Source organism: Hypomesus nipponensis, chromosome 19, assembly GCF_054491055.1.
Source record: "Hypomesus nipponensis isolate SF chromosome 19, ASM5449105v1, whole genome shotgun sequence".
Classification (NCBI taxonomy): domain Eukaryota; kingdom Metazoa; phylum Chordata; class Actinopteri; order Osmeriformes; family Osmeridae; genus Hypomesus; species Hypomesus nipponensis.
This window is the reverse complement of record NC_140379.1, coordinates 1,750,001-1,760,905: the sequence shown is the minus strand read 5'-3', so window position 1 is coordinate 1,760,905 and position 10,905 is coordinate 1,750,001. Positions and strand designations below refer to the sequence as shown.

At 52.8% G+C, this 10,905-nt stretch overlaps 1 protein-coding gene across 1 annotated transcript in view; it reads right to left on the bottom strand.

Moving 5' to 3' along the window:
• Positions 1-2,113: 2,113 nt before the first annotated feature.
• spon1a (spondin 1a) overlaps positions 2,114-10,905 on the bottom strand; it is a 76,744-nt gene continuing 67,952 nt past the window's right edge. Inside the window, exons 10-16 of the mRNA XM_084682067.1 lie at positions 10,133-10,211; positions 9,545-9,730; positions 7,619-7,789; positions 7,229-7,396; positions 5,679-5,843; positions 2,717-2,986; positions 2,114-2,283 (exon numbers count right to left, since the gene is read on the bottom strand). Coding sequence (XP_084538193.1) covers positions 2,120-2,283; positions 2,717-2,986; positions 5,679-5,843; positions 7,229-7,396; positions 7,619-7,789; positions 9,545-9,730; positions 10,133-10,211 — 1,203 coding nt within the window. The 3' untranslated portion in view covers positions 2,114-2,119. The remainder of the gene's footprint in view (positions 2,284-2,716; positions 2,987-5,678; positions 5,844-7,228; positions 7,397-7,618; positions 7,790-9,544; positions 9,731-10,132; positions 10,212-10,905) is intronic.

Here is a 10,905-nt window from a genome sequence, read left to right as displayed (position 1 = left end):
GCGATAAACATGTATGTCAAAATACATGATTTTGTTAAATGATAAAACATTTCTGTATATTCAACACCCAACCGAATACGCTAGTGCTCATTTAATGAACTCTTGAATCAAGTCAACACTTAATTGGTCTCACCGATCGGCAACAGGTGAACTTTGATGAATGGTGCTCTGGCGCTCCCGTATGGCTGTTATGTGTCAACGCAACATCTGTTTTAAATCAGATCGCGCACTTCCGAATCAAAACGAAACTCTGCGCTCCACGTCGCTCCCTAGCGGTAGATCATAAGACCTGCAAGCGACACTGATTTCCCTTTTCGGAAATCCAAAGAAAACATCTCATTCGGTTAATTTTTCACGTTTACTTTTATTGTAAAGGTGATATATTCCAAAATATTAATATGTTAGAGGAACAGAGAGAAAAACGAGGAGGAGAGAAACAGACATCTAAAAAACATCGACACAAGACTTTGGTAAGAATCTTGAGTGATATTCTTATCAAAAAATCCACGTTAAAAAAATAACAAAATCATCTAGCAATGATGCTTCAAATCATAGGTCTCAGGTTGACTGCTTCTACATGTACAGTGGTATAGCTGGATAAAAAGTATTTACTGAAAGAATCGGTTTGTCCGAGAAACAGAGTTATTTGGAGCTTTATAAAATGCTGGAATGGCTTGGAACGTGTGCTTTGAGTCTGGCTTATAATACAGCTACTGAAAAGGATAACACAGAATATTACACTTCTATATCTCATTAAATCAATTTGCAATCATAATCATCATTGTTCAAGATATATTATACCACAACAAGTTTACAGTAATCTTGCAAAAAACAGAATCCTGGATGTGACAGAACTTTAACACATAACAGACCATCAGTCTGACTGACATCCAGGTTTGAATCAACCAGACCCTTTTTACGATGTAAATTCCTAATATTTCCTGTCTGAATTCCTTCTCCAGAGTACGCTAGCCTTCCTACCTGCTCCTGGGCATGGTGAAGTTCATGTTTAAACCAAACCTGTGGAGGTCAACCACTTTGGTGCTGTCAGCATTGCTGATGACGCGTGGTTGGGGGAAGGAGAGACCCCTGGTGTCATCTGCGCTGGTCTCACCGCCCCTCTCTCCATCTCTGCGCTGGTCTCACTGCCCCTCTCTCCATCTCTGCGCTGGTCTCACTGCCCCTCTCTCCATCTCTGCGCTGGTCTCACCGCCCCTCTCTCCATCTCTGCGCTGGTCTCACTGCCCCTCTCTCCATCTCTGCGCTGGTCTCACCGCCCCTCTCTCCATCTCTGCGCTGGTCTCACCGCCCCTCTCTCCATCTCTGCGCTGGTCTCACCGCCCCTCTCTCCATCTCTGCGCTGGTCTCACCGCCCCTCTCTCCATCTCTGCGCTGGTCTCACCGCCCCTCTCTCCATCTCTGCGCTGGTCTCACCGCCCCTCTCTCCATCTCTGCGCTGGTCTCACTGCCCCTCTCTCCATCTCTGCGCTGGTCTCACTGCCCCTCTCTCCATCTCTGCGCTGGTCTCACTGCCCCTCTCTCCATCTCTGTGCTGGTCTCACTGCCCCTGTCTCTATCTCTGCGCTGGTCTCACTGCCCCTCTCTCCATCTCTGCGTTGGTCTCACTGCCCCTCTCTCCATCTCTGCGCTGGTCTCACTGCCCCTCTCTCCATCTCTGCGCTGGTCTCACTGCCCCTCTCTCCATCTCTGCGCTGGTCTCACTGCCCCTCTCTCCATCTCTGGGGACACCAGACCACCCTAACAGAACTCTGTACCGTCTACCTGCACATCTCACCCCCCATCCAGTAACCACAGCGGATCTGGATTCAAACCCAAACACATTGCGGTTCTTGACAGCCCTAAACAGAGTGCATTGGATCATAGGGTGACAGTGTGCCACCCACCCCGCCCCCACCCCTGCCTCCTCACCCCCCCTCCCTGCCGCCCCCCCCCTCCCTCCCCCCTCGCCTCCTCACCCCCCTCCCCTGCCCTCCCCCCTGCCTCCCCTCCCTGCCGCCCCCCCCCTCCCTCCCCCCCCTTGCCTCCTCACCCCCCTCCCTGCCCTCCCCCCTGCCTCCCCTCCCAGCCCACCCCCCCTCCCCCCTGCCTCCCCTCCCCCCTAGCAGGGGTGAACATTACAGGCCCTGATCTCCTTCCTGTCCTTGCAGCTGGTCAGCTGGGCACCCTTCACCCTCTTCTTGGCGGTCATGAGCCGCTCCTGGATCCCCCCGCCGCACAGCTTGGTACAGTCCGTCCAGCTGGACCATGGCCTCATCCTGCAGCCTGGGGAGGGGGGAGGGAGGGGGAGGGGGAGGGAGGGGGGGGAGGAGGGGGGAGGGAGGAGGGAGGGGGGGAGGGAGGGGTAGCGAAGAGGGGGGTAGGAGGGGGGAGGGAGGGAGGGAGGGGGGGAGGGGGGGGAGGAGGGAGGGGGGGGGGGAGGGGTAGGGAAGAGGGGGGTAGGAGGGGGGAGGGAGGGGGGGGTAGGAGGGGGGTAGGAGGGGGGAGGGAGGGAGGGAGGATGAGGGTAGGAGGTGTGAGGAGGTGAGGGAGGCGGGGGGAGGTGAAAGGGGGAGCATAATGATGATAGAGACAGGAGAGTAAGGGTTAGGAAGGGGAGAGAAACAAGAGTCCACATGAAGCTGACACACTGCGCACCAAACAAGCAACAATCAACCATGATGATGACAGAGCATGATGAAGGAGAGGAGCTGCCCACCTGGGTGTTCTCCAGTGCCCTCGTCCTGACCCTGCCTGCTCCTCCTCTTCTCCCTCATCTCATTGCGTCTCCTCTTCTCCTCGCTGGTGGCCTGCCCCGCCCGGGAACACTTCCTCAGCCGGCACTTCTTCCTCTGCACCGTCTCAGGACAGGAGTCGCCTCCGAACTGCGGCTCCAGCTTCACCACGCGCGTCCGGAGCACGTGACCCTTCCCACAAGACTTGTTGCATTCGGACCACTCTGTCCACTCAGTCACCATGCAGTCTGTGGCTGAGGGGAGGGGAGGAGGAGGAGGAGGAGGAGGAGGAGGAGGAGGAGGAGGAGGAGGAGGAGGAGGAGGAGGAGGAGGAGGAGAAGGAGGAGGAGGAGGAGGAGGGGTAGGAGGAGGAGGAGGAGGGGTAGGAGGGGAGGGGTAGGAGGAGGGGTAGGAGGAGGAGGAGGAGGAGGGGTAGGAGGAGGAGGAGGAGGAGGAGGAGGGGAGGAGGAGGAGGAGGAGGAGGGGGAGGGGTAGGAGGAGGAGGAGGAGGAGGAGGAGGAGGAGGAGGAGGAGGGGAGGAGGAGGAGGAGGAGGAGGTGTAGGAGGAGGAGGAGGAGGGGGAGGGGGAGGAGGAGGAGGGGAGGAGGAGGTGTAGGAGGAGGAGGAGGAGGGGGAGGGGAGGAGGAGGAGGAGGGGAGGAGGAGAAGGAGGAGGAGGAGGGGAGTAGGAGGGGAGGAGGGTAGGAAGAGGAGGGAAGGGGAGGAGGAGAGGGGAGGAGAGTGGAGTAGGGGGAGGGGAGGGGAGAGGAGGAGGGGAGGAGAGGAGGGGGGAGGGGAGGGGGAGAGGGGAGGAGAGGAGGGGAGGGGGAGAGGGGAGGGGGAGAGGAGAGGAGGGAACGGGAGGAAAGGGTAGAAAAGAGGGGAGGGGAGGAGGGATAGGAAACAAAAAGAAGGAAGTTAGATAAAGAAAAAGGACTCTGACACATCAGATTTATCTTGCAAATAAACATCCTGTGACATTTCTTTGTCCTAAACATGACACATGAGGTTTGATGATCCACAAGACGTGCTGCACTCCAACCAGAAAGCATCAGTGTCCGACAGTAATCTGACAGAAGCACACAGGACGGCATCCTCTTCCTCAGAAGCAGAAGGATCAAACCCAGCAGCCTTTTCACCTCTGGCAAAGAAAAGATATTAAAGCCAGGCCGGGTTTAAACGAACACTTTCAGCTTCTCATAGATGCTCTTCGTAATCTCATCCTCAAATTAGATTTCTCATTTCCAGGGAAACAGGAGGTTGAGGGTTATTAAGTGCGTCTTCCCGGTAGAGTTGCAACCTGACTGGAATTTGTAGACTCCATTATCTCAGTCCTGGGTGGGAAGGAGATCTATGCTCCCCTGCTAGCCACCAGTGAAGCAGATTGGAAAAGCCGTCGCCTGAACAATCAACCAGCTCTCAATCCACCAATCTGTTCCCTTGACAGGCCGGTGTTTGGAGAGCTGATGTGGAGACTAGGACGGATGTGAAGAGAGCTTTAGTGTTGAAGGCAAAGGTGTTGGTGACAACCGACAGACGCCTGGTTGAACCATAAACCAGAGATCACTGCAGGTCTTGAATACTGAGTGTGTGTGTGTGTGTGTGTGATATCACAATGTGTATTGAATATTGAGTATTTGGAGAGTGTACCTGTGTGTTTTTTAGTTGGCATGAGGGTGTGTGTGCAGTTGTGTGTGTATGAGTGTGTGTGTGCAGGAGTGTGTGTGCAGGTGTGTGTGTATGTGTGTGTATGTGTGTGTGTGTGTGTGTGCAGGTGTGTGTGTATGTGTGTGTGTATGTGCGTGTGTGTGCAGGTGTGTGTGTCTGCAGGTGTGTGTGTATGTGTGTGTGCAGGTGTGTGTATGTGTGTGTGCAGGTGTGTGTGTGTGTGTGTATGTGTGTGTGTGTGCAGGGGTGTGTGTGTGCAGGTGTGTGTATGTGTGTGTGTGTGCAGGTGTGTGTGTGTGTATGCGTGTCTGTGTGCAGGTGTGTGTGTGTGCAGGTGTGTGTGTGTGCAGGTGTGTGTGAATGTGTGTGTGTGTGCAGGTGTGTGTGTGTGTGCAGGTATGTGTGTGTGCATGTGCAGGTGTGTGCAGGTGTGTGTGTGTACAGGTGTGTGTGTGTGTGTGTGCAGGTGTGTGTGTGTGCAGGTGTGTGTGTGTGCAGGTGTGTGTGTGTGTGTGCAGGTGTGTGTGTATGTGTGTGTGTGTGCAGGTGTGTGTGTGTGCAGGTGTGTGTGTGTGCAGGTGTGTGTGTATGTGTGTGTGTGTGCAGGTGTGTGTGTGTGCAGGTGTGTGTATGTGTGTGTGTGTGCAGATGTGTGTGTGTATGCGTGTCTGTGTGCAGGTGTGTGTGTGTGCAGGTGTGTGTGAATGTGTGTGTGTGTGCAGGTGTGTGTGTGTGTGTGCAGGTGTGTGTGTGTGCATGTGCAGGTGTGTGCAGGTGTGTGTGTGTACAGGTGTGTGTGTGTGTGTGTGTGTGCAGGTGTGTGTGTATGTGTGTGTGCAGGTGTGTGTGTGTGCAGGTGTGTGTGTGTGTGTGCAGGTGTGTGTGTATGTGTGTGTGTGTGCAGGTGTGTGTGTGTGCAGGTGTGTGTGTGTGTGTGTGCAGGTGTGTGTGTGTGCAGGTGTGTGTGTATGTGTGTGTGTGTGCAGGTGTGTGTGTGTGCAAGTGTGTGTTAGTGCAGGTGTGTGTGTGTGCAGGTGTGTGTGTGTGTGTGTGCAGGTGTGTGTGTGTGCAGGTGTGTGTTAGTGCAGGTGTGTGTGTGTGCAGGTGTGTGTGTGCAGGTGTGTGTGTGTGCAGGTGTGTGTGTGTGCAGGTGTGTGTTAGTGCAGGTGTGTGTGTGTGCAGGTGTGTGTGTGTGCAGGTGTGTGTTAGTGCAGGTGTGTGTTAGTGCAGGTGTGTGTTAGTGCAGGTGTGTGTTAGTGCAGGTGTGTGTGTAACCTACGACACTCTGGCAGCATGCACTTCTCCTGCTGTTCCAGATCCTCGCTACACTCCCCCAGCTCCAGGGGAGAGCGCAGGGTGCGACGCCGGGAGCGAGCGCCCTTCCCACACGACACGCTGCAGTCGCTCCAGTCAGACCAGGGGGACAGCATGCAGGGGATAGTGTCTACACACACAGAGAGAGACACACACACACACACACACACACACAGAGAGACACACACACACAGAGACACACACACGCAGAGAGACACACACACACACACACAGACACACACACACACACACAGAGAGACACACACACACAGAGACACACACACAGAGAGACACACAAACACACAGAGAGACACACACACAGACACACACACACAGAGAGACACATACACAGAGAGACACACACACACACACACACACAGAGACACACACACACAGAGAGACACACACACAGAGAGAGACACACACACAGACACACAGAGAGACACACACACACACAGAGACACATACACAGAGAGACACACACACACACACACACAAAGACACACACACACAGAGAGACACACACACAGAGAGAGACACACACACAGACACACAGAGAGACACACACACACAGAGAGACACACACACACACACAGAGACACACACACACACACACACAGACACACACACACACACAGAGAGAGACACACACACACACACACACAGGGGGACACACACACACAGAGAGAGACACACACACAGACACACAGAGACACACAAACACACAGAGAGACACATACACAGAGAGACACACACACACACACACACACACACACACAGACACACACACACAGAGAGACACACACACAGAGAGAGACACACACACAGACACACAGAGAGACACACACACACAGAGAGACACATACACAGAGAGACACACACACACACACACACAGAGACACACACACACAGAGAGACACACACACAGAGAGAGACACACACACACACAGAGAGACACACACACACACACACACACAGAGACACACACACACACACACACACAGACACACACACACACACACAGAGAGACACACACACACACACACACACACAGGGGGACACACACACACAGAGAGAGACACACACACACACACACACAGATACATGATTTCCTTGGCCCACACAAGACACAGACATACACTGGTTCTCTGTACCGTAGTTTTTGAATCCAAAATCTTTTGTCTCAATGCTTCCTTCATTTGCACTTGTTTTCTTTTCGCAAACACACTATGAAAGTGTCATGCATTAAGCATCAACCAGGCTATCCACTTGATGTTTTTAAGCTAGGAAGTTATACAAGTTGTAGAACACCTTCCACAAGAAAAATGAATATTTGACATTCTACTATCGCTCCTCCTCTTCTCTCCTTTCCTTCTCCTCCACACCCTCTCCTCCTTCCCTTATATCTGAAAATTGAAGTCCAGTATTTCAAAAATGTACTTTCTCCAAATCCCTTTCTGAGCTGAACCAGCGTTGCCGCACTGCCGGTCCGGTCGTCGTGGCGACGGTACTCACGGCACTCTGGCATCATGCACTTCTCCACCTCCAGCACCTCAGCGCCGCACAGCGACCCGTCTGCCGGCGGCATCTTCACCATGCGCTCACGCCTCTTCATGCCCAGCCCACAGGTGGCGCTGCAGGCATCCCACTCTGCCCACTCTGTCACCAGGCAGCTGCTGGGGGCTGGGGGGGTGGAGGGGAGGGAGATGTGTGGAGAGAGAAAGTGTGGTAAAGAGTGAAGTACGCTAGTGTGCTAACATTGCTAACTCCAGCTACATTGCTAACTCTACATGTGAACCTATGAAGCTAACGCCAGCTACGATGCTAACCCTAGCTAAGATGCTAACCCTAGCCAAGATGCTAACCCCAGCTACGATACTAACCCCAGCTACGACGCTAACTTACTGCACTCCTCGTTGACGACACACTTGTCGCTCTCCTCGGTGGAAAGGCTGCAGATGGAGCCGTCTTCAGGGAACTGCTTGACGTAGCGCTCGCGGGAACGCACACCCATGCCGCAGGATTGGCTGCAGGGAGACCAGGTGATCCACTCTGACAGCATGCAGGTGGATGCGTCTGAGGAGAGTGGGGGTCAGAGGTCACAGGTCAGAGGTGGAACCACACAGGCTCGTCTGTGCTGACGGTGATCCGTTGTTCATTCCCCGTGTTGGGGGAGATCTGAGATATCCTCGTCTGGCCCTCGTCTGGCCCTCGTCTGGCCCTAGGCCGAATCCCAAAACTCTGTCTTATCCCTACCCCTTACCCCTACCCCTTAGTTTACCCCTAGCCCTTACCCCTAGCCCTTAGTTTACCCCTAGCCCTTACCCCTAGCCCTTAGTTTACCCCTAGCCCTTACCCCTAGCCCTTAGTTTACCCCTAGCCCTTACCCCTAGCCCTTAGTTTTGCACGTTCCCGTGAAAATAAGTGGTGTCCCAATACTCTTTTTGATCGAGGGGTAGGGCTAAGACTAAGGGGTATACACCCCTTAAAACCAAGTAAGGTCGGGAGCTTACTTGAAACCGAGGGGTATGTGAATACTGCGCTACCTGCAACAGAGAGTCCCATAAATGTAATATTTACGTCTTAAATAATTGATTGAAAAATTATGACAGTCTTGTGCTTGATATCAGTGTATAACACTACTTGCTTTGGAGACATCGATATACGTAACCGTAACGGGCTAGGGGTAAACTAAGGGCTAGGGGTAAGGGCTAGGGGAAAGACAGAGTATTGGGATTCGGCCCTAGGCTGGCCCTAATCTGGCCCTAGTCTGGCCCTAGGCTGGCCCTAATCTGGCCCTAGTCTGGCCCTAGGCTGGCCCTAATCTGGCCCTAGTCTGGCCCTAGTCTGGCCCTGGTCTGGCCCTAGTCTGGCCCTAGTCTGGCCCTAGTCTGGCCCTAGTCTGGCCCTGGTCTGGCCCTAGTCTGGCCCTAGTCTGGCCCTGGTCTGGCCCTGGTCTGGCTCCGTTTTACAAGATGTAGAATGTCCTCTCATAAATACAGCACCTTTCAACACAACAACAGCTTCACTGACTCGTGTACAAGTGAGTTGCAAGGTTTCATTGATGAGGCCCCCTCAACACACACAGACACACACAGATAAACAATAAAGATCTGCTCTCTAGCTCATTTGACCTTTTATGGTCTCAGCTAAAGGGATCGATCTCAATCCCCTTCGGAGAGTCGAAGATGACGTCTGCGCTCGTCAAGATACTAACAGGGATCTGCAGACGGCGTCTAATAAAACGTTCAACAGTTCAGACATATTTAGTCATCCTATGTGCCCAGAAACTGTTTGGTCATATCGGTTTGATGTAATAATGACGTCATGATTTACCTCTGCTTTCCTTCCCCCTCCTTCTCCTTCTTATGTTGTACATGTCATATGAGTGCTAATTCACTGCTTGAACAGCGGCCATCCCATAATCCTATTAGGGTTCTTCCCCGTAACCATGACACAGCAGACCATTCCACATCCAGATGCTTCATGGTTTTCATCTTCATGGATCTGATCTGTATGCGTCAGGGGCATAGCCAGAGGTAGGCCTGGGTAGACACAGGCCTACCCAATTTGTTCTAAGGCCTACCCAAAAATGAAAAATTATGCACATCACAAAGTAAAAAAGAAAAAAAAATGAAAAGATGCCTATCCATATTTTTCTAGGCCGACCCGAAAATATTTTTCTGGTTATGGCCCTGGTATGCGTTCGTTCGTTAAGACAAAAACAATCAGGTACTGTCCGATCCCAGTCACTTCCACACATAGTCAGCGGTCCTGTGTGCCTATAGATCTGACCATGACTGGGGCCTGTGAGGCCTGGAGGATCCTCACCCTGGTCGATGCTGCATCCGGGCCCCATGCAGGGCTCAAAGTCCTGGGTGTGCGGGCAGGAAACGCTGAGGTCCAGCTGGGCCTTCAGCATCCTCTGTCTCATCCTCTTGCCCTTCTCACAGGTGGCAGAGCTGCAGGCCGACCAGGGAGACCAGCTGGAGTAGATACATGTCTCTGGGGTGTCGTCTGGAGGGAGGGAGGGAGGGTCAGACTGTTTTAGTGTCAGGCTGTCATAGATTCCATCTGTCTGGATGTGTTTTAATGAAGCAGCCTCTCCTGAGAGGAGACATGTGGTGAGAGCACATCTTTTATGTTCTCCGGGTAACGATGTGATTGAGATGCACAGATAGAAGGGTGAAAAAAGACAGAGAGAGAGAGAGAACAGAAGAGAGAAGGAGAGAAGAAAGAGATGCAGAGGGAGAACCGAGAGAGAGAGAAATAGAGAAAGACAGAGAGAGAAAGAAAGAGAAACATAGAGAGAAAGAGACAGAGACATAGAGAGAAATAGAGAGAGAGACATAGAGACATATAGAGAAAGAAATAGAGAGAGACATCGAGAGAGAGAGAGACAAAGAGAGAGAAACAGACCTTCCTCTTTTTCCTCCTGTGCTGTGATGTCAGCGACGATGTCGTCCACGTTGTCGGGGACGACGTTGCACTGCTCTCCCTGTGGACACACAGACAGACGGCGACTAGCAGGCATACATACCACCTTGGGCCTCGCTCGTCCGCTTGCCTGCTCTGACGGCTATCACAGAGAGAGCGGCACACAAGGGAGGTCAGCTTCCACGCACTCTCACACACACTCACTCACACACTCACTCACACACTCTCACACACACTCACTCACACACACACTCACTCACGCACTCACTCACACACTCACTCACACACTCACTCACACACTCTCACACACACTCACTCACACACACACTCACTCACACACACACTCACTCACGCACTCACTCACACACTCACTCACACACTCACTCACACACTCACACACTCTCACACACACTCACTCACACACACACTCACACACACTCACTCACACACTCACTCACACACTCACTCACACACTCACTCACACACTCACTCACACACACACTCACACACACTCACTCACGCACTCACTCACGCACTCACTCACACACTCACTCACACACTCACTCACACACTCACTCACACACTCTCTCACACACACTCACTCACACACACACTCACACACACTCACTCACACACTCACTCACACACTCACTCACACACTCTCACACACACTCACTCACACACACACTCACACACACTCACTCACGCACTCACTCACACACTCACTCACACACTCACTCACACACTCACTCACA